This window comes from Cervus elaphus, chromosome 5 (assembly GCF_910594005.1).
Source record: "Cervus elaphus chromosome 5, mCerEla1.1, whole genome shotgun sequence".
Classification (NCBI taxonomy): Eukaryota; Metazoa; Chordata; class Mammalia; order Artiodactyla; family Cervidae; genus Cervus; species Cervus elaphus.
In genome coordinates this window covers 20,571,401-20,595,512 of record NC_057819.1, presented here as the reverse complement: position 1 = coordinate 20,595,512, position 24,112 = coordinate 20,571,401, and the positions used below count along the sequence as shown (strand labels likewise).

Here is a 24,112-nt window from a genome sequence, read left to right as displayed (position 1 = left end):
GGCCGGGCAGGACTGACCACAACTCAGCGCTCAGCGAGCTGGGCGCCGGGCGGGCGTCCGTGGCAACGGCGCCCTTAGCAACGGGCGCCCCGGCAACGGCCGCCGCTGGCGCGGGGACGCACCGCCCCGGGCCCCGCAGTCCCTGCGCGCGCCAGCACCGGGGCCCAGAGCTCACAGAAGCGCGAACCGAGACTCGGGAGGGTGGCGCGGAGCCCCTGGGGAAGGGCCGGGGCGCCCCAGCCTGCGCGCGGAGGGTGGTCGGGGCTCTTCTCCCGGATGGGCGCCCCCTTCCTTCTGGGAGGACCGAGGTGAGCAGGGCGGCCTTATGCAAGGGGATTTAAAGACGGGCCAGCGCCAGTCTCAGCCGCCGAGGGTCTGCAGGCCTGTAAGTGCGCCAGGAGCCTTGTAGGTGCTGGATGCGCAAGGCCTCCTGCTTTTCCACCGCCAGCCTGTCTGGGAACGTCCCGCCCGCACTGTCAAGAGAACGGGCAAAACAGGTGACAGACGTTTGGCCTCGGCATCTCGGAGGTGGTAGAGGGAAAACTGGACGCGAGGCAAAAGGACTTCAGTCTGAGCCCTCGGTCGCTCTGGATCAATGGGCGTCAGAAGAGCAAATACATAGCGAAGACTTCCAAGAAGGGGCAAGTTCCTTACGGTGTACCAGGGTCAGGGAGGGGGGAGCCCCAAGAAGGGAAACTGGCTACAGGATCAAAGGCTTTGTAGCCAAGCCAAAGCATAATAAAGCAAAACACCCGCCATCTCAAAAATATATTTATTTTTCATTAGTAAAGGGAAGTTGAATACTGATAGGAAGATGCAAATTTGTCCTCTCATGCATTTGTGGATCTTTTTAACTTGTTCAGTCCTTTCCCCTAACAGAACTGAGCCCCTAGATTCAGAATTGGGCTGAATCTAGCTAGCCTTCTTACTGGATTTTCACATCAAGGAACAAGTGGAATGTTCTAAGTATTAAAATTCTAAACCAAAGTTCAGCCTGGGTGTTGAAAAATTATCACTCCAAACTGTCTTATTTTCATCATCTTGAACTAAGATTTCTTGCTTAGTTACACCAGATGGCATGCAAGCAAACCTGGCTTTAAATTTAATAAGGTTGTTTGTAAATGCAGGCTGAGAAACAGTTGATGTTGTTATTTCTCTTCCAAAATGAATCAGGCCCTAGAGTGTCTGAATTTTTAATTTGTAAACATAAAAGTTACCTAATGCTATACACAATCTATGCCTTAACTACTGCAGAATGAAAACTGAGATCAGAGTGTTGTAAAATACTCATTCCGTAATGAGGACCAAGGAGCTTTCAGTGAAAGGTGACTCCCCTAAAAGTCCTACCTATGATGAATGGCCAGTCCAAGGCTCAGCATGACCTCCAACAAACCCTCTTTGCACTCCTTGATTCAGCACGATCACACCAATACAAGGACCCTCTTCATCCTTGCAGGGCAAAATCAACCTCTATTTTACTGAAGAAATCCCTGGGATTTTTATTTTAGAATGAACAGCTGAATGGAAAGTAGAGAATGTGGCAGTAGTGACATTTCGAGTTGGTGAAATAAACAGATACTTGGCATCATCCAGACAATTGACGGTTTTTCCTCTGGAAGTTTGCTATCACAGGAACGAAGTTACATCTTAACAACCGTATACATAATATTTCTACCAAATCACTTGCAAACAAAACAGAGCAACAGCTCTGGTAACATGACATTAGAACCAGTAACTATATAAAGAAAGAAAATTTACCCTGAAGCCTGCAAGATGTCATCAAACTCTAATTCTTGAGAGTTCTTTCACAAAAATTAGAACTAACAATTTGTGTTTAATAATATCGTTACATTCTACAGAACTACTACATAGGTTTCAACTGAAAAGTGACTCTTCACTCTCTCTTCTATGCCCTGATAAAGGTAAAGTGGTGAGAGACAAGTCTGAGCCTGCAAGGCATTAACCACATTTTGTATTCACCCAACAGAAGTGTCTAACCTTTTATCTTTCTGGGGAAATTTAACATTGAGAGCAGAATCATTTTTAAGTTTCATCAGTATCACTTTGTATATTTTAAGATGACGGACAATATCTCATGGAGGAGTAGCATGTAATCTTGACTACAATTAAAAAGGTTTAATGTTAGAGTCACCATTATGTCATGATGTTCACTTCATGCCCCTCAGCAAACAGGCCTTGAAATCACCTGAAAAGATACACTTAAATTCAGGGCCACCATGATCTTAGCTTGTAATGAAAGTCCCAAACTCTCTCCTACCAGCCAGGGTGAAGGAAATAAGCAGGTCTCTTCATGTGAATTACTCAAAATGTTAAGAAAGGGAAAACACTGCAGGTTTCTTTTTGAAAATAAATATCTAAAACCCATTACAGTAAAATATGAAAAATGAACATAACTTATAAGAACACAGGACAGATAAAAATGTTCAACTGGACTGACTCAAACGTCAAGTGAAAAGATGAATTTAAACTGAAGATTATACATTAATGGCTTAGTAAGAATTGGTGTTCAACTGATCTCAGTAGCTTTTAAAAGTTTAACTCTTAAGTGCCTTTATCAGACATTTATTTGGAATTAGTCTGAAAGTGGAACATTATAATTATACTGTTCTGAAGGACAGGTGTGACCTCTTCTTGGTAAAATATCTTAATTTATATTTTATTATAAAAATATACAAAATACTACTTTTTACCTTTCCTTCTTCACTTAGTATAAACCCTTTTTGGTTCAGGAACATCAGCCAACTGAATTCAGATATCCATATTATGTCTTCTAAAGTCACACTGGATTTTAAGGCTCAGTACACAGTTTATCTTCTCAAATATACAATTATCATAATTGGCTTTATGTAAGGATAACAGGATAAAAGGCTTTAAAAAAATATACAAGTGGGATAACCATTTTGTTGCATGTTATTTTATCCCATTTTCTCCAATTATTAAAACAAGACAAAACTGTAGAAACAATTCTACTTGTAATTCTAGATAGCATACAATAAAAAAGTTTGTATACTTTTAATTAAGCAAAATATAATAAATGTGAATCTTCTGTTATCCGTCATTAAATTTTTTTTAAACTACTTAGCTTCAGCTGTTGGAAAATATTATCTGACAACTTCAGGTGACAGAATAAGTCTGGCTTTTTTCTTTTTTTTTTTTTAATAAAATGAAAAGGAATCAAATATCTAAGACTATTTTCAATTCGCCATTCAAAATTAGCTTCTCTCTCCCACGCCTGTATTTTTAAAAAACAACCATAACATAACTTTTGCATGAACTTACATTTGCTCATCATAAAAACTGAAAGAAATTTATATATCTGAAATTGAGAAAGTTTACAAAATATTTAACATATGAGGAAGAGGTATATCTTACAGATTTGGCTATCTCATAAGGCAATTAATGAAGATGGAATTTTTCCTATCATCAATTTAACATAAGGAATTCTACAACATGATAATTCTCCTAAATCTGAAAGCTTGTTGGATACTGCAATATGATCACGCCAGGTCATCACTGAACTTCGAAGAAAGTAATCTGAATGAGAAAGGAACAAATTTGGTGCCTGCACCAATGTAGAATTTGTTCTGAAATTCTACCCTAAAAAAAAAAAAAGTATTAATGAAAGATTCTGAATAACATTTCCTACATTTCTTAAAACATATACTAAGTTAAAAAAGTTTCTGTACTTCCAAACATGCTTCATTCCATATATGCTCTTGGCACAAACACTTTTACTGAGATAAAATACACGCACACACTGACCCTTTGTTGGCTTTCTCATGAAGGAAATGCTGACACCTCATGTTACCTCCCACTCTATGGACATTCACATGAGAATTAGGAACCTCTCTCCTTGTAACTGGACACACAGACAAGTAATCTGACATATAATGTAAAACATTAAGAAATATGGCTTACAGTGAGATAAAGTAAACTGTCACACCCAAAGTGAGTTGAAAATATTAAATACACATAATTATTCATCAAGCATAAACTTGCTTTTTACATGTCAGGGACAACAGCTCAGAAACAAAACAGAATTTTAACTCAGAGGATCAGAATACAGATCTCAATACTGGGAAGGAAAGAACTAGCCTAAATAATGTATATACACATACATATTACTGGAAATGTTCTATGTGTATATATATCTGGGGGGTATTATCGTCTTAAGTAACAGTTCCGAAGCTCAATTCCAAACTCACCAGTGGAGGCGGATGGCATGAAGAAATGCAGAAAGCCCTTCCATGATCAAAAGGATGAAAATTGTCAATACTGCAAAGAGAGCGATCACTGGGAGCAGCACCAAGACCCCGTAGGTTGTGTCTACCCGGAGGCCGACGTGCATCAGCATGGCCCACAGGACCTCAGACAACTCTGCGTGGGAAGCATTTTGTAGAGTTAACCTCTGTAGACCTTCAGTGAGTCACTGCCATTAGCTAGCTAGACTGAGTTTCCTTCTGAGAAATTCTGAATTGTTATCCCTAAAATAAATACACACCCATAAAAGATATAATCTGCTCCTCATGTAAAAATTACGTGAGCAACCTGATCATCTCAAATGTGGAGGATGACTTGACATACCAGAGAAATCAGAGGTCTGCCTGCCTGCCAAGGAGAGATCTTGACCCAGATGGGATCTGGCTGGCTCAGTCCCAGTGCAGCCCTGGATCAGGCAGTGGGAAGCTGGGCATCAGTCCTGACTCGGCCACCACTAACTGACCAGGCGGGTGATCCAGCGCCAGCACCGTACCTCACTGGGCCTTAGTCTCCTCCTCTGTAATAGAAGATGGTGGACCACAGCTTCCCCTCCAACCAGAAAAGTCTCAACTTGTGGCTATGCTTATAAAAATATCAGTGTACCAACCAGCAAAAGAACACCTCTATCACCTGGTGATTTTCACAAGTACAGATAGTCTTTGCACAATGGAGCAGGGGCAGAACAGTGACCAGCAAAAGCATCCTTAATGGTCAATGGGGAAAATGACAGTTGTTCTGGGACCTTTCAAAATTACTGTCAAATCATTAAAACATTCTCTTATTCTTGGTTATAAATGCATAAGGAAATGGAAGAAAAAGAGCGAATCTATCTTTTAAACATTAGAAACACTGAGTATTAAATTGTTGTGGGGTTTTGGTAAGAAGAACTTACCAAGGGTGATTTGAACAGCCTTCTTCTCATGTGACCTGGGAGAGCCAGGCACCTGGACACAGAGCAAGCATTCTCCCTAATACTTAGCGTGCTGTCCTACTCTTTTCCAAGTTTGGACCAACATCTACAGCGTGCTTTGCACCTTCCAAGTCCTGAAATACCTCCTAGAGCTTCTGCGGCATCACTTCCGGGACACCAGCATCTTCCGTACGTTACTAAGTTCCTCTGGCTGCAAATTTCACAGCAGCAGTCACCACCCCCACGTCAGCTCTTTCTCCTAAACTCCTGTTACATTCCGTTTGCATTTCACTTCCAACATATCATTGTTTGTTTCTCTGGTGCATTTTTTCATCTTTGTTGGCCAATTCCCTCAGTTCAGTGATCCATTTTTAAATGCCAGGTAAGTTTACCACTGGCCCACAAGGAGGCAACACCACCATGTGCTTTGCTGTCTGGGCACAAACTGAGCAGCAGGTTCAGGGACCAATGGGGAAAATGACAGTTGTTCTGGGACCTTTCAAAATTATCAAAACATGAAAACACTCTTATTCTTGTTTATAAATGCATAAGAAAGTGAAAAAACACAGGGACCAATCACAATGGGCTCTGAAAAAGTGATGTCACTGGTTTCTGGTCATGATGTGCATGTGTATTATTTACGTAGTGACTTGTAGGCTAAAAGGCCAGCAGTGAAGCCTGCGCTTTGTACCCATATACTCAGATTTTATTGTAGAAACTGAAATTTCAATCGTGTTTTTCGGTGGCTGGTGAGACTTAAGTAAATGGAGGTAACTGAAATCCATGCATCACCAGAGCATGCAAAAGGAGGACTGCCTGTAATCAAAAACTATTCATCAGCATTGTTTCAGGACTAGCTTGACATAACTAGACCGTCACACTTGGTGAGGCAGGGCTGAATTAAAATAACAGTAAAAACAAAAACAATAATGGTCAGAGCAGAGGGAGTAAAATGCTTATGCCAGAAGTTCCTAAGCCTTCTCAGTTCTCAAAACAACTCGTGTCCCAGTGATTTTTTTCCACAGCACCCTGAAGTCAAAAGAAATACCCAGGAGCCCAGGGCAGTGTAGTCAAGTCCAAACAACCTAACCGTCCCCATTCACACAGTATCGTAGACGGTGCCCTTCCCATCAAAAATTTTTAGTGTCCCACAGTGCCCCCATGAGTTAACTGAGGTGCTGAGGGGTGTCTTGGCTGAGCTTGGGAACTGCAGGTCGAAGCAGAAACTTACGTGCGTGAGCCAAACTGAGTGCCCAGAGCCTCAGGTACGAAGCAGTGTTGGAGATGCATCCCAGACAGTACTCAATGGAATGAATTATTTGGGTCATTAATATTTCTCCAAAATCAAACTACAAGAGATGACACAAGCTGGGTTAGATTCTGTACATGACATGCATGACAGTGACAGGACTGGCTTCTGGAATGCTGCTGAGGACGTGCTGCAGCGTGAGGGACAGGGACTCATGAGATCTGAGTTCTGCTCACAGCTCTGCCACTACCCAGCTTTCGATCTACGGAGCTCCCACTCCCCCGTCCCCAGAATGTGACCCCACAGGTAAACTGAGGGTGCTGGACTGGAACTCTGATGCCACAACCGCCATGGCCCTCAGACAGCCCAATGAGGTTCTTGAGCTACTCTTAGTAATTATAAAACGTATCATGAAAATCCAGACATCCACCAACCACAAGATTAGAAGACTGTGAATGTACATGTGTTTAATGGATAAGAGCATCTTAATATGAGTCTGAGAACAAGAAATTATAAAGAGAGTCCCTAAAAGTGAAAAGACTGTAGAACACTGGGCAAGATGCCTCTCACATTCTTCTAGGTCTGCTTTTTGTTTTTTTATGACCTTAGAAAGTTAATTATTAATTGTCTCAAATTAAAGCACTAAATTACATAATAATTACAAAAGGCTGACTGTAAGAAATCTTTTTCGTCCTCATTGAACAGCCAAAAAATTTTCCAAGAAACTAAAGTAGACAAGAGCAGCAGACATGCTGGTTCTGTCCACCAGGACTGTGCTTCCCTTCCTTGGGAGGAAATGCTTCTTCTCCCATCTCACCCTGGATCCATAGCCAGTCATTATTAGCTAAAATATGTCCCCTCCAAAAGTTGTACATTGAAGCCCTAATCCCAAACATGAGTATGTTTGGAGATGGGGCCTTTAAGGAGGTAATTAGGGTTAAATGAGGTCATAAGGTTGGGGCCTGATCCAGTAGGACTGATGTCTTAGGAGACAACAAGAGATGCATGCACAGCAGTAAGGCCGTGTGGGGACACAGCCACAGAGAGCAGCCCCCGGAGAAACTGACTCTGCCAACACCCTGACCTTGGACATCTGGCCTCCAAAACCGTGAGAAATAAATTTCTTCAGTTTAAGCCTCCGAGTGTGAGGTTGTGGCAGCCCGTGCAGACAACTAAAGCAGTCACTGGTCTGGGGATGGTGAGTGACGCCAGCCAGGCCGATCACAGCACTTCCTTGGGCTTCTTCCTCATGGTAACAAGCAGGTAACAGTGTTTTTCTCTGATTGAAAGACTGAAGAAAATGGGCTCAGTGCTCACTGTGGCTCCAGTTTCAACACCGTGGGGCCAACTGGCTTCAGAATGTGAAGCAAACTTGTGAAGAAAACCCAAGCAGAGCCTCACCAGCCTGAGGCCCACTCTCCCCTCGTCCTGATTTGAGCCAGCAGACTCCCCCGAAGCCAGTGAACAGGGTCTCTTTCTTACAACTATGGAGAAGTTCTCATGGAGATGAGAATCTTCTGAAAGCAATGTTCACAACACCTTAAATCATTTAATATCACAACTTGTGATGTTAATGCTATAAATCCCATTGTAAGACTGAGAACCATTAAATGTTAACCCCAAATCCTTATGATGACAATTCTATGAAGAGAATAGTATTTGGAAAGCTTTGAGGAACGGTTGTTTTGCTTTGAGTTTTGATGTTTAAGATGATTGCTATCAATGAACAGAAACAGAGTCACAGATACAGAAAACAAATGTATGGTTACCAAGGGACAGTGGGGGAAGGGATAAACTGGGATACTGGGATTGACACATACACACTACTATATACAAAACAGACGACTAATAAGGACCTCCCGTATACCACAGGGAACTCGACTCAGTACTCTGTGATGACCTATATGGGAAAAGAATCTAAATGGACATATACAAAGAAAGCTTATATATATACACACACATAGACACATATATAAACCCAAGAACTGATGCTTTTGAACTGTGGTTTTTGAGAAGACTCTTGAGAGTCCTTGGACTGCAAGGAGATCAAACCAGTCAATCCTAAAGGAAATCAGTCCTGAATATTCACTGGAAAGACTGATGCTGAAGCTGAAACTCCAATACTTTGGCCACCTGATGCAAAGAGCTGACTCACTGGAAAAGACCCTGATGCTAGGAAAGGTTGAAGGCAGGATGAGAAGGGGACAACAGAGGACGAGAGGTTGGATGGCATCACCGACTCGATGGACACGAGTTTGAGCAACTCCAGGAGTTGGTGATGGACAGGGAGGCCTGGTGAGCTGCAGTCCATGAGGTCGCAGAGTCAGACACGACTGAGTGACTGAACTGAACTGATACATGTACGTAAAACTGATTCACTTTGCTGTACACCTGAAATTAACACAGTAAGTCAACTAGACTCCAGTTAAAATTAATTTTTAAAAAAAGGTGATTCTTAGCACTCTCGTTGTGACGATCATCTCTGTGCAAATCTGGCTCCTCACATCAACAGTAACTGAAAAGGTTACCTCTTCACACATCACTTCTCTGCATCCATCTTCCATTTGGTTGTTCCCCTCTTCTATGTCTTGGCCTCCCAGCAAAGAAATTTCCTCCTCGCTATCTTTCCTTACAAGTGTGTAGCCACTCTAAAAACAACCCAAAGAAAACAGAGTCAGTGCCTTTAAAATCACAAGGTTGTGACAACATCAAAGTCAGAACCCCTTCAATTCTGTTAAAGATTCAGCTCTTCAGGACTAAAAAGCCCTTTAAAAGAAAATAAGCATATTATACCTACTAGGATGGCTGTTGTAAAAAAAAGCAGAGAATAAGTAAGTGTTGATTAGGGTGTGGAAGAACTCTTGTGCATTGCTGATGGGAACGTAAAATGGTGTAGCCACTGTGGAATAGTTCAGTGGCTCCCCAAAATATCAAACAAAGAACGATCATTTCTAGTATATACCCAAAAGAACTGAAAGCTGAAGACTCCAATAGGTATTTATATATCCATGTTCAGAGCAGCATTGTTCACAGCAGCTTAAAGGTGAAAACAACCCAAGTGCCCATTCATGGATGAACTGAGAAGCAAAATGTAGTCTATCCACACAATGGAATATTATTCAGCCTTAAAAAGGAAGGAAGGGACCTCCGTGGTGGTCTGGTGGTTAAGACTCCATCTTCCAATGCAAGGGGTACAGGTTCAATCCCTAGTCATGGAACAAAGATCCCACATACTATGGAGTGCAGTCAAAAAGTGGGGGGAAAAAAAGGAAGGAAATTCTTTTTCTTCCTTTTTTATATTTTGGCACCATATAGCTTGTAGCATCTTAGTTCCTCAACCAGGGATTGTACCCAGGCAAGTCTCGGCAGTGAGCACACACAGTCCCAACTGCTGGACCACCAGGGAATTCCCAGGAAGGAAATTCAGACACAGGTTACAACATAGATGAATCTTGAGGACATTATGCTAAATAAAGTCAGTCAGTCATAAAAGGAGAATATTACCTGATTCCACTTGTATGAGATACCTAAAGCAGTCAAATTCGTACACACATAAAGTAGAAGGGCAGTTGCCAAGGGCTGGGGCGAGAAGAAATGGGGAGCTAGTGTTAATGGATATGAAGTCTCAGTTTAGGAAGATGGAAGAGTTCTGGAGACGGTGGGAGGTTGGATGCACAGTGTGAAATACTTAATGCCTATGTGTACTTTAGATGTACACTGAACCGTGCACCTAAAACCGGGTAAGATGGAAAATTGACATCACGTACATTTTACCACAATATTTCTCCCACCCCAGCCCCAGAATTTTTTAAAAAAAGAAACAAAAAGAGAAACTAGACAAACAAGAAAACAGTCTGAAAAGAAACTCAACAAATGGTTAACACTGTTTACAACTGTATAGGAAAACTTCAAGGCACTATTTTCTGTATTTCCCAAATTTTCTTTAATTATGTTACTTAAATTAAAAAAGCACCTTAAAAAATGAAGAGGCAAGAATAAGGAACAAAAACACTTCAGTTAGGACCAGCATCACTGAAAGATTTCAGCTCAGCCTCCTGATAGGTTTGGGGTTCATTAACGGGGGGCAGTTTCCCATGCCCAGATGTAGAGGTTCCTGACACCACACCTCTGCAGAACAACCAACACCAGAGTGCTCAGTGAGTGAAGCTGTAGCTTTTAAATCAGAGCCTGGATCCCACAGAAGGTGTTTTGTTTTTTTCCCAATCTATTTCTTTCTTTCTTTGGCTGTACTGCACAGCAAGCGGGACCTTAGTTCCCCGACTGGGGATTGAACTAATGCCCGCCGCAGAGGAAGCATGGAGTCTCAGCCGCTGGAATGTCCGGAAGGTATTTTCCTTACAAAACTTTTCACAGCTAAAAACAGACTTTGCTCACCATCTGCAAATGTGCATCCGAACTCACACTTACCCTGCTGACCCCGAGACAATTGCGCCCCTTGTGTAGCCACAGCAGGAAGAGTGGTTTTCCCAAGAAAAGCACGGGAACTGACAACACCGTGATGGCCAGCAGCAGCCTCTGGATGTGCTCCTGTTGGGACAGACGGGGAGGGGCCAGATGAGACGCAAAGACGTACCCACAGGGTCACCGGTACACTGACACTAGTGACAATCAGGTAGAACGTCTATTGGCAATGAACATACAGTAAATGCAAGCTAAATCATATTTGTCAGAGGGTCTTCACCTTCTGTTTCTTAAACTCATAGCTGATATGGGTGGCATCACACAAATGTGCATCTATATAGAAAAGTCAGTTCTGGAGAAGACCTTGGGCCATGGTCCAAGGGCCAGTTCTCTGAAAGCCTGGCTGAGTCAGAGATTGATTTTAAAGAAACCAGAGGGGCTTCCCCTGGTGACTCAGTGGTATTATTTAAATATAAATAAATAAATAAAATTTAAAAAGAAAAAAACTGGCAAGACAGATAGATGAGCAGTACTCGGAAACCCTCCAGTAACACATTCTTTCCCCACCACTTCTGACAGCTAAGGAGTGGCAGCAAGTTTGGATTAGTCTGACCAGAGCCCCGGAGATAGCACTCACGGCAGAATGACACCCCTCTATGATAACAGAGAGAAACAGAAAGCCCCTCAGTGCCAGGGAGGCCTTGGGAAGCACCCTTAATCATTCTACTGATGGAAACAAAAAGGCTCTCATGAGGACTTCCTTTGAATCCCTAAGAATGGGGGAAGGAAAAAAACAAGATTGTTTACCTGCCCTGGGTAAAAACCACTTGTGTCACTAGCCAGGAATAAAAACATGCTGATAAATTCAATCAGAATGCTAGGAGCAGTTCTGGAGGTTTCAGCTGAAAAAACCAGCCACTTATAGATGATCATAAATATAAGGTATCCAAAGATGCAGAGCATGAACAGCAGTTCTGGTATGGAAACCAAATAAATATTGAACTTCTTCCTGAAATGCCTACGGCAAAAACCAAAACTGATTAACCCATGAACAAATGTTTTAACATTTATTTATCTGGCTACATAGGGTCTTAGCGGCAACAAGCAGCTGGACTAAGATAAAAAGTAAAGAGTAAATTAACCTTAAATTCTCCGTGACAAAGGCTATCTCAGAATCATATCATCTGTGTTATGATCCAGATACAATCACAAAAAGATGTGAGGACAAGAGAAAAGACTAGTATTTCCCTATCAATTAGAAAAAAAAAAAAGACATCAACTCTTACTCCTAATATTCCAGCTGTAAGAAACAAACCAAAAGTTTTTGATTTGTAAAATAAAAAAGAAATATGACAAAAATCACCTCTGGAAATAAAGGTGAATGAACATGCTGCATGTCTACCTCACCTGAACATAAAACTCCATGAGGGTGAAAACTTTTTTCTGATCTCACTGTTCAACCCCTAACAGTGCCAGGCACATTCTCTACACTCAACAAATATTTGCTGAATCAAAGAAGATGCCAAAAAACTGATCATCAAAACAGGATCATATGAATACAACATACCCCCATACTGGCTGCCTTTAAGATCTAGGCAGTCTATCATCAAGCAAAATTTAAGAAATATTAATACCAAAAACCTGGCTTATAAATATTGGTTTAAAAAAAAATCTGTACTTACAAGTGGTTAAATATTCCCAGAATGACTCCGAAAGTCATGTGAGTAATCCCTAAAATCACAGACATCTTCATTTTGAAAGAGTTTAGAAAAGTGAGACGATTCGTGGCCAAGTTCCAAATCTAAAGACAAAACAAAACACCAAAAAAGAAAACCTTAGCTTCCTTCAACTGCCTTAGGATGAAAGTGCTATTCCTGAAGTAAACCGTGGTCAAGCTTCTTCAAGTTTCCTATCATATTAAGACCTGAGGCAACAATATTCAATTATATAAATTATGTTTAGAGACAAGAACAAACAATTAGAAGAGAGCTTACCTTGGAGAGCTCAGATTAAGGGATGATAGACTTCTGTCAGTGAGTTTTTTTCATTACTGTATCACCTCCCTCCAAACCAATTTTGACATAGCTTTATTTATTTGGCTGAGACCAGTTTTAGCTGCAGTATGCAGGATCTTTACTTGTGGCTTGTGAACTCTTAGTTGTGGCATGTGAGATCTAGTTCCCTGATCAGGGATTGAACCCAGGTCCCCTGTACCAGGATGGCAGAGTCTGAGACACTGGACCACCAACAAAGTCCCTTGAGGTAGTTTCTAAACTCTTCTAAGGCTGAGATTCCTCAAGAAGAACCCTGAGTCTCGAGACGCTGCCTGGGCCTCATAAGCCAGCCGCCTGAAAGCCCCAAGGCGGGGCGGGTAGGTGCGGACAGCCCCAGCCCCAGAGCACTGCCTCTCTTTCCTTCTCCCCACACCTTTCCCCTTTCAAACAACCACCTCAATAAGCACCATGATAAGCTTAAGCTCCCTTTCCCATTCTAAAATTCCACACTATTTCTAAAACCAAAGATAAAAAAACAATTAATGTGCACAAAGAAGAAACGGAAGAAGCAGCACATGTTTCATGGCACTTTTCACTAGAATAAAGGGGGTCAGGAAGTAGGACAGACAGTGACCCCAGCTCTCTGTGGACCTGTACTCAGGCACTGATCCTGGCTTCTCAAACGGACTGTCAGCTTCATCTGCACACCAGCCTGACTCGGAATACACGGTGAGCCTCTGTCGTCCAGGCAGAAACCCCCCGAGAACCAACCCCTCGGGTAAAACCACCTGCACCGTGCTAAACAGTCTGCGAAACCTCTGTGACAGTTAAAGGTAGGTGATCCTGGGAATTCCTGGTGGTCCAATGATCAGGACTCTGAGGTCCTACTGCTAAGGGCAAGTGCTGCATCCCTGGTCAGGGAACTAAGGCCCTGACCTTAGTTCCTAAGGGAACAGGCCACATGGAGTGGTCAAAACTAAAAACATCTTTCATTGAAAAATTAGGCGGTACTAGTGAGAAACTCGAGATAGTACGGGGAGGAGTATACTCACGGGATCAATGCCAAAAGGGTAAGGGCCTCGGAACACTCCGGGAACACTGGGATCCAACTGCAACACGCTGTGGTGCCTGACGATGCTGTCGCTGTAACACAAGAGAAGGGTGAGGGCCTCCTGTGATGGGGGGGCCTCGGAGTGACGCGCTCCACCTCAGACGCCATCTGGCAGCCGGGCAGACACTCACTTCCAAAGCACCATCTTCTTCTGCTCCTCTGGGCTGTGGCTGGAGCTGTACATGGCAGACACGTTCCACCTGGAGCCAAAGAGGTTGACTGACTTGGAAAAGCAGTCGTTGTAGATGAGGCCCGTGTACACGGAGAACAGCCCCATCAGCAGGAGGATATAGCGACCATTGAAGAACATCCGCATGATCTGTGGGGAGCGAAGTGTGGTGAGTGAGACAGCACCATGGGGAACAGGAGCTGAAGTGATCGAGTTAGTCTGGACACATTCTTAACTGCTCCTCTCCAGGCTGCTCACAATCAAGCCCATGGGGACTTCCGTGGCAGTCCAGTGGCTAAGACTTTGCACTCTCAATGCAGGGGACCCGGGTTTGATCCCTGGTCAGGGAACTAGATCCCACATGCTGCAACTAAGAGTCTGCATGCTGCAACTAAAGATCCCACATGCTGCAACTAAGATCCAGCACAGCCAAATAAATAAACACTTTAAGTATATATATATATAAAAATCAAGTTCATGGCACGGAACTTCCCATCACACAAGAATGAAGACCCACCCCACCTAGGTCTGTCAGGTGGGTTACAGTTATCGCCAAAAATGAAACATTTTTAAACGTCTTTTTCTAGTCAAACAGAAGGTAATCACTACTAATGCTACCTCACTGGAGATAATGAGCTGGAGGGTTTATGTTTTTACCTCTTGTGACTGATTTAGTCTGGGATGATTTTCGTTTAACACCAACAGGAGGGCAAATAAGAACATCACAAAACCATGTCCAAAGTCTCCAAACATCACGGCAAATAAAAAGGGGAAAGTGATGATGGTGAAGAGAGCTGCAAGAAATGCAAGAGATTTCTGATTGGCAGCAGAGGCAGAAATTTCTAGTTAATGCAAACACGACCCCATATAATGATCTTGACTTTCTCCCAAATTTTCAGGAGAGAATTGACAGGTTAAAAAGAACACTTCAGGGACTTCCCTGGTGGTCCAGTGATTAAGACTGCATGCTTCTAATGCAGGGGCACGGGTTCAATCCCTGGGTGGGGGGAAGTATGATTCCACATGCTGCCAAGTACATTCAAAAATAAAACAGCTTATACTAAATAACAAAACAGTTACTAGTGAGCCTATTTTTCCAAATATCTATTACATTCTTATAGGGGGAAAAAAGCAACAGTGATGTATAGAATGTATAAAATACAAAGACGGGCAAATTCAGGCTTCCAACCTGGGTTCACTTCTTGGTAGCTCCCAACCCCGTAGGCATCCACGATGTTCTGAAACCCCTCGGTGAATTTGTTGGTGCGGATCAGAGTTGGGGGAGTTTCTTTTGTTGGGATTGTGTTCATGAATGAGGGGATCGTACCACCGCTCTCTCTCTTTCACATGAAAAAAAAAAGAAGGGAAAAATTACCACCCAAGAGCTCTTTCAACAAATCTTGGTGGCCTGCTATGACAAGGCCCTGTGCAGGGCCACATGGGGAAGTACTGATCACCCCCCACCAAGAGTTCAAGTATAGCAGGAGTGACAGGAGGAACTGGGGAAAGCTCCTGGCAGGGTGAGGCGGGGCACGCCCGGGGGTTGTGGTCTTACAGAAAGAAGAATCTAGCAAGGCTAGTGGTGGGAAGTGGTGAGTGTAACAAAAATAAACCAAAATGTTGCCATAGTGACGTTCTGGTTTATTCTTCCCTATATTTCATTTTTATTAGGTAATACTGTACCTGTCTCTAAATTTCTCTTGAACATATTTAGGAGTTCAGTTCAGTTCCTCAGTCATGACTCTTTGCGACCCCATGAACCGCAGCACGCCAGGCCGCCCTGTCCATCACCAACTCCCGGAGTTTACTCAAACCCATGTCCATCAAGTTGGTAATGCCAACCAACCATCTCATCCTCTGTCGTCCCCTTCTCCTCCTGCCCTCAATCTTTCCCAGCGTCAGGGTCTTTTCAAATGAGTCAGCTCTTCGCATCAGGTGGCCAAAGTACTGGAGTTTCAGCTTCAACATCAGTCCTTCCAATGAACACCCAGGACTGATCTCCTTTAGGATGGACTGGTTGGATCTCCTTGCAGTCCAAGGGACTCTCAAGAGTCTTCTCCAACACAACAGTTCAAAAGCATCAATTCTTTAGCGCTCAGCCTTCTTTATAGTCCCAGCTCTCACATCCATACATGACCACTGGAAAAACCATAGCCTTGACTAGACGGATAAACCACTAAATTCCAGTTTTATATTGGCAACCCTGGGGCTACTTATATACATACATATGCACTAGACATATCGGTCATGTCTCTCAAAACTGATGCTACCTCAATAAATAAGAATCATCTAGAACTTTAAATAGATAAATACAACAGATGCCCCATACTCCAAAATAACTATTTTTATGCCATCATTATTTTGATGTTTTTGTACCATCACAGAATTATGCAAAGAAACAAGGTGATTAAGCAAAAGCTCATAAAAAAACATGTTTCTTTGTCTATTGAAGTATGTAAACCTGTTATTTTCAGTAAAGAACTTAAGTTTTGACCCAGAAAAAGCTCTTGTATAGCAGAAACTAACACAACATTATAAAACACTTATACCGCATTAAAAAGTCACACAGCAGCATGGGAGACTGAGCCCATAGTCCTAGAGTGAGAATAACCTATCATTCAAAGTTCAGAGACCATAGGAACTAAGATTAATGGGTTCAACCAAGATATTTAACCAAAAACTTCCACACGACCAAAGCAAACAAACAGAAAGAAACACCGTAAGACAAGTGACAGAATGGGGGAGAATATTTGCTCTTGTATCACAGACAACGAGTTAAGGAAATCAGTAAGAAAAGGACCAACCCCCAAGTGGAAAATGGGCAAAGCATGTGAACAGAGTGCTCACCAGAAAGTGAAAATTCAAGGCTCTTAAACATACAAAAAAAGATTCAGGACTTCCCCAGTGGTCCAGTGGTTAAGAATCCACCTGCCAATGCAGGGGACCTGGCTTTGATCCCTGGTCTGGGAAGATACCACATGCCTAGGGGCAACTAAGCCCATGCTCTGCAACTAGAGAAACACACCACAATTAGAGAGTGGCCTCCACTCGCCGCAACTAGGGAAAGGCCAAGAGCGGCAACAAAGATCCAGGACAGCCAAAAATAAACGAATTTTTTTTTTTTAAATGAAAGAAAGATATTCACCTTCACTCAAAATAGGGGAAATGCAACATTTGGTTGCATTCATCTGGCAAGTATCTGGCAAAACTGATCCAGCAATTCCACCCTGGGAATTTACCCAGAGGCAAATCTGTGTGTGTATGAACTGTCAAAGGTCAAGAGTTAGTCTCTGTTGGCAGTATCTGTAAAGTCGGAAAGCACCTAAATGACCAGGGACTAGTTCCATAAACCATGTAACATCCCTTCTGGCAGGATATTAAATAGCTATAAAAACAGGGAAGTCTTCTTAAAAGAAAAGAAAGTATAAATAGCACACAATCTATTGTGAAGGAAGGGAATTCTCCCTTTAATGTATTCCTATTTGTTTATCTATGATTAAGAGACTCAAAGACATAATAAAACTGAAACAAGGGTTGTCTTTGAGCAGGGGAACTGAACAAAACTAAGACTTTGGGTAAGAGTTAGTCCCTTCACTGGTTAATATTTTTTAATATTTTTTTGACTTTTAAAACATGTCACTGAACTACTTACTCCAACAAGCAAATTAAAATGCCACTGCAACTGCTATATTTAAATGGATAACCAACAAGGGCCTACTGTACAGCACAGGGATCTCTGCTCAATGTTCTGTGGCAGCCTGGACGGGAGGGGGATCTGGGGGAGAATGGGTATCTGTATAGGTATGGCTGAGTCCCCTTGCTGCCCACCTGAAATCATCACAGCATTGTTAATCGGTTATATTCCAATATAAAATGAAAAGTTTGTTTTAAAAAGCCTGTGCAAATCACTTTGCCATATACAGGAAAACACTGTAAAGCAATTAAACTTCAATTAAGAAAAAAAGAATGCACGTGCACAGAGCTTCCAGTGACTGACTCTGCAATTTCAGTTCAAAAGCATCAACATGGTGTCCTATCCCATCTATCTCACCTCCCGGAGCTTGATGAGATACACTCCAACCTTGGATAGAAAAGGGCCTGCACGCAAGGAGAGGAGGAGAGAAAGGGGAGGGGAGAGAGGGGAGGGGAGAGAAGGGAGGGGAGGGGAGAGAGGGGAGGGGAGAGAAGGGAGGGGAGGGCCGCCTCACCGAGCCCTCCTCCAGCGCCCTTCGCAGCTCGTGCAAATCAGCCTCAGGACACCAGACCTCCGCAATGAGGCACTTATTGGTCACATCGAAGCTGCACATGTTCAGCATGTGGTAAATGGCTTTCATCTTCTTCACCTGGATCACGCGGCTGTAGACTGATTCGGCGGCTTTACACAGCACTTGCCTTAAATAGTCCTCGGTTTTGTGAAGCACCTGGGTGAGGACAAACACATGGGATCTCAGTGGAGCATCTGCCGGGCACCTGACCTCCTCTAGGGGGACCTCCTCTGGGGAGATTCCAGGCACCGGCCTCTCTGGGGACAGTTAAGGAAGTTCAGTCCTTCTCCTCCAGGCCTGGAGCTCAGGGCACAGGAAACAGTGAGATGTCGTGGTCCCCGGGGCAGCATGATGGCCTGGCTGGGCCCAGAGACCTAGGTCCCTAGCTCTTACACACTTCAGCCTCACCCTACTTCCTGTCAACGCCAGGAGCCACCAAATCCCATCCTATTCTGCCAAGAAACCCTCTTTCACTCAAATGGGTCAGAGTGCACGTCTAAGCAGAAAGATGACTTAAAACAGTGCTGGTAAAATTACAGCCAGCACTTTACTTGAGGCTCACTTATGCTGTCTGATGAAGAATTACACTTCAACAGATCAAAGATAACCAAACTTTTTTTTTTTTTTTAAGCCTTATCATTTAGAAACCATCTAGGTTTCTAACAGGCTGCTAAAATGAAATTCCCACAAAGAGGAAGGAGGTGACATTCCAGTCCCCCTAAAACATCTTGATTTGTCCACAACCAAAATTTTCCATATTAAAAAAAGAAACTAAATGGATGTGTAAATGTTTCACAAACCCTCAGATAAGGAGGTAAGTCTCTGGTTCACTCACGGTGTAAAGATCTTGAATCCGGGTATTCAGTCCCTCCTGGATCTCTCTGCGCTCCTCGGCTGTGTTCGGGTAGGGGTACACGTGGCAGTGGTAACTAGAAGACAGGATTCGAGACAGCGCTGCAGCCGTCAGAACTACAAGAAGCTATGTAGAAAACTAGAGCTAAATTTAATTCACCGTCTGGGCATACTTCCTCCAGACCAGAATAAAAGCAGCCCTCTGGGACAAAAAGGTGCAGACGCAAGCTCCCGGCCGTGCTAAGGCCTTGCAGACGGACACTGGACAAATGTCCACTGGATTCCACAGATTTAGCCAACTCTCTCTTGGCTCCAAATTCCATTTCTGCTCTCAACGATTCCTAAAAGCTCATTCCCAATTTCAACGTTCTAAATTCACCATGAGCCTTAAGCTGGGAGTATATACATAAATCAAAGAACATACAATAATTACCTTAAAAAAAAGGAGAGAGAAATAAGAGACACAGATGTAGAGACGGCTTGTGGACACAGCAGGGAAGGAGAAGATGGGACAAACTGAGACAGTAGCACTGACGTATATACACTACCGTGTGTAAAACAGCTAGCTCGTGGGAAGCTGCTGTGTAACACAGGGATCTCAGCTCAGTGCTCTGTGATGACCCAGAGGGGTGAGGTGAGGCAGTGGGAGGAAGGTTCCAGAGGGAAGAGATACACATAGACATGTGGCTGACTCACAGGGTTTACAGCTGAAATTAATACAATATTGTAAAGCAACTAATTATAATCCTTTTTTTTTTTTTAACAAGAAACTTGAAATAAAAAAAGAAAATCAAGGGAGAAAAAAGTTCTGGATTCCCAGCACTTGCCCTTGACATGTGCTACGGTGGCTCAGATGGTAAAAGTGTCTGCTTGCAAAACGGGAGACCTGGGTTCAATCCCTGGGTCGGGAAGATCCCCTGGAGAAGGAAATGGCCACCCACTCCAGTACTCTTGCCTGGAAAATTCCATGGATGGAGGAGACTTGTAGGCTACAGTCCATGGGGTTGCAAAGAGAGACTGAGCAACTTCACTTTCACTTTCACAGTAAACATCCCCTGGGGCCATGTGACACCAGGTCAGAGAGGAGGCAGGGCCACACCTCCCAAGCTGCAAGATCTCCCATGCTGCCTCAGTATTTGAATGCCATGCTTCCTATTTCTCTCTATGCTCTGACCATCAAAATTATATTCTTACTCTAGCTTTATCTTAAGCAATGATATTTGTGAAGTCAGGGGACTATCTGTTGGCTATAGTTTTTGTCATCTACATAAAAATAAATATACATCTATTAGAGTAAGAACAAGCTTGCCCATGTAACACCTAAAATTACTTTTCATAACACCAGTGACTGTGTATCAAACTCTGGTGAACACTGATCCAAAGAAAATAACCAAGTCTCACCCTTACCCCAGCAAGAAGCAAGGCCAGCTAAAATCTCCCGGAGTATAAGAAAACAAAAGGCCATTCTTTTGAGTTTTGGTGTGGCCTTGTTTATTTCCCCACTAGTGACAAAACTAAGTCACAGACTGATTCTTGCTGGGACACTGCTCTGCGTATCTTGAAGGTTCATGTGATCCGAGAGTCTTTTACTTATACCACCTCATTAGGCAGGCGGGCAGCTCTGAGCCCACCCTCTCCACCACTTGCCAGGCCCCCTTCCCCAGGACAAAGAAGCTAACTGTGGAGGGCTGGACAAAGGATAAGCCATCCGCTCCAGGAGGATAGATATGCTGATTCGTGGCTCAAAACAACAGAAAGGCAGCAAATAGTAAACCTGGATTCCTTCCCCGATTGATCTTGAGCCTTAATTCCCAAGAAAGAAATCAAATCTGGGAATGTTAAAAACATGGTGTTTACTTTTAAATTATCTTAAGTATTACACTGGCAAGGCAGATGACAAATTAAATGTTTGAAAACAGGGCATTACAGCAAAGAAATCACGTAACAAAGCCCGGCAGCCTCTGCGTTACTCTTCAGAGACCTATTTAAGGAAAACTAGAGGTTACTGAGAATGAAGAAATAAATGAAATAAAATATTTCTTTTTCTTACCAATCACATATCTTCTTAACCTTGTGGCCAATCTGTTCTCCCCAAAAGGATATCAAAAACACATACCATTTTATGACTTCTCCCTACAAAGGATAAAGATGACTGTTACTTTTGCAGGTAGAACTCTGAAAACCCTGGCAGCTCATACTCTGTCAGAGTTAGTTCATTAATGTGTTCATTCATTTAACAAACACTGTCCATCCTCATTATCTGCAGACTCCACAATTGCAAATTTACTCCAGATATAACCCCCAAAACCAAAACTTGCAGCATTTTTTCACTCATTTGCAGACATGCAGAGTGACAAAAATTTTGAGATCCCCAAAGTGCATATTCCAGTTGAGGTCAAACAAGGTGACCATTAGTTCACACTGTAAACACGTGTCCTTTCTGTGGTCTGTCTAGCTCCAAGTTTTTCACACTTCTGTGCCTTTCGTTGGTCATTTCGGAATTGGAAACAGTCCTCAGGGGTGTTGCTGAAGTGCTGCCTAGAGTTTCTGAGCACAGGAAGGCTGTCAGTTGCCCTTAAATGTGTCCCATATGAGTTGCTCAGACACGCATGCTAGCGTGGGTTGGCAGTGAGTTCAATGCTAATGAATCAACAGTATAAATTAAGCAAGGTGCCTTTAAACAGAACACATATAAAACGAGGTTATGGACTAATCAGTTGAAAAAACCCTGTGACCAGAGGCTCAAAGGAACCCAACCCTATGCTTCTCCTAGGAGCAATGGCTCGGTTCTCATGGAGACTGTACAACATAACTATACAAATGAGAACTGACTGTATTTACAAGTATTCTACAACTAACAATGAATAGGTTTTTGGCCTATTTGCTAGGCACTGTTCCCGGTACAGCAGTGAACAAAATAGACAAAAGTTCCTGACCTAGGAGGGGAGGGAAGCTTGTATTCAGGTTGGCAGTGAGAGACACAAAGAAAGAACATAATATGCCAAGTGGAGATAAGGGTGATAAAATAATGCTGGGCTTCCCTGGCGGCTCAGCGGTAAAGAATCTGCCTGCCAATGCAGGAGACACGGATTCAATCCCTGGTGCAGCCCGCATGCCATACAGCGACTAAGTCCATGCACTACAACTACTCAGCCTGTACTCTAGAGCCCAAAACCCAAAACGACTGAGCCTGTGAACCTGGAGCCCGTGCTCTGCAACAAGAGAAGCCACCACAATGAGAAGCCCAAAGACCACAGCCAGAAAGTAGCCCTCACTCGCCGTAACTAGAAAAAAGTCCATGCAGCTGCAAAGACCCAGTGCAGCCAAAAATAAAAATAATTATAAAAAAGAAAATAAAGCTGGGGGGAGGGGGGGTGACGGAAAGAAGCGGGTTGGGAACTGCAATTTTAAATCAGGCAATCAGGGAAGGCCTCCTGGAGAAGGTGACATCTGGGTCTAGAGGAGTGAAGGGGTGAGGAGCAAGCCACATGGATCCTGGGGAAAAGCCTCTCAAGCCAAAGACAAAACTCAGACAGAGGCAAGATGCGGCGAAGTGAGAAGGCCAGCCTGCCTGAAGAGGAATGGCCAGACCGAGGGCCAGAAGGGTGACCGGATGGGACATTGTGAGGCTTTGAGCTTTTGGCTGAGTGAGACAGGAAGCCAAGGGAGGGTTTTAGGTTGGGGGTGAGGTGGGGGCAGTTTGACTAGTTTCACAGGAATCATTCTGGACGCTGGAAGGATGAGAGCTGAGCTGTTGCTGACTGAGACAGGCAAGCTGGAAGATCAGGTCTGGGAGACAGGGGAAGATTGGGAGTTCAGTTTTAAGCGTTCTGTGGAAATGTCTTCAGGGAACGTCAAAGTTATGGAGAAGCCAGTTCAACAGAAGTCTGGTATTTGGGGCAGAGGTCCAAGCCAGTATATCCATTTGGGAGATGGTATTTAAAGGATGGCTTTAAAAGCCTTGAAATAACATGGGACAGGAAACAGGCTGGGGACCTTTAGGCAAAGCAGAGGCAGTGAGATCCTGAAGGTAAGGACATAGGGCGGCCAGGGATGGGGGAGGGCGGGGAAGCGGCGGGAGGAGGAGACAGCTGATGTGGTTGGGAGGCTGGATACACTGAACAAATACCTAAATCACACAATTCGTGAATGATATTGTCGATAAGGGGAGCCAGATTTTTCACTGTCAGAAAAAAGTGACAAAGAAAAAGAGACGTCTAGAACTGTAGGTTATAGTCTGCACAAATGGGGGGTCTGGGGTTGTTGTTTTTTTTTTTTTTTTTCTCTTTTGGCTGCATCACAGGGCATAAGGGGTCTTGGTTCCTGACCAGGGATCAAACCCACACGCCCTGCACTGGCAGCACGGAGTCTTAACCACTGGACCACCAGCAAAGTCCCTGAACAAACGGTCTATAACCAATGTGCACAGGTAGCTGCAGAGGAGGTTACCGCTGTGTGTGTGCGTGTTGTGTGTGGAGTGTGTACGTGTCTGACTGCTGCAAGGGCCCAGGAACCACAGCGCTCCAGTACACAACGAGAACCTGAACACCCAGATCCTGCTTTCTAAATTCCGCTCTCTACTAAAAGCTACCAGTGGTCCTTGAAGGAACAGCTGACTCCAGGCAGAGACCAGGACAATCCTATGTTAACAGGAAATAAGGGACTGCTTGCTGAATGCTGAGAACGTGCCAAAGGCCAGAGAAACATGCACAAAGCGACTCCCAGTGGCCAAATCAGACAATTTGGGCATCGAAACAAAAAAGGACTGTAACAGAATACAAGTCATCAAATAAAGAGGAAGGTCTGAGTTCGTGGATGAATGAGTAAGTGACTGTGAGGGCAGGGCAAGCACTGCCTTC

General features: G+C 43.5%; 1 protein-coding gene across 2 annotated transcripts in view; it reads right to left on the bottom strand.

Moving 5' to 3' along the window:
• Positions 1-755: 755 nt before the first annotated feature.
• ATP6V0A2 (ATPase H+ transporting V0 subunit a2) overlaps positions 756-24,112 on the bottom strand; it is a 40,445-nt gene continuing 17,088 nt past the window's right edge. For both annotated transcript variants that reach the window (XM_043902034.1, XM_043902035.1), the window contains 14 exons: positions 21,304-21,386; positions 19,237-19,330; positions 18,345-18,557; positions 15,326-15,476; positions 14,794-14,930; positions 14,099-14,286; positions 13,909-13,999; positions 12,545-12,663; positions 11,670-11,880; positions 10,869-10,988; positions 8,969-9,088; positions 6,423-6,540; positions 4,227-4,398; positions 756-3,618 (listed from right to left, as the gene is read on the bottom strand). In XM_043902034.1, the coding sequence (XP_043757969.1) occupies positions 3,519-3,618; positions 4,227-4,398; positions 6,423-6,540; positions 8,969-9,088; positions 10,869-10,988; positions 11,670-11,880; positions 12,545-12,663; positions 13,909-13,999; positions 14,099-14,286; positions 14,794-14,930; positions 15,326-15,476; positions 18,345-18,557; positions 19,237-19,330; positions 21,304-21,386 (1,917 nt within the window). In that variant the 3' untranslated portion in view covers positions 756-3,518. The remainder of the gene's footprint in view (positions 3,619-4,226; positions 4,399-6,422; positions 6,541-8,968; positions 9,089-10,868; positions 10,989-11,669; positions 11,881-12,544; positions 12,664-13,908; positions 14,000-14,098; positions 14,287-14,793; positions 14,931-15,325; positions 15,477-18,344; positions 18,558-19,236; positions 19,331-21,303; positions 21,387-24,112) is intronic.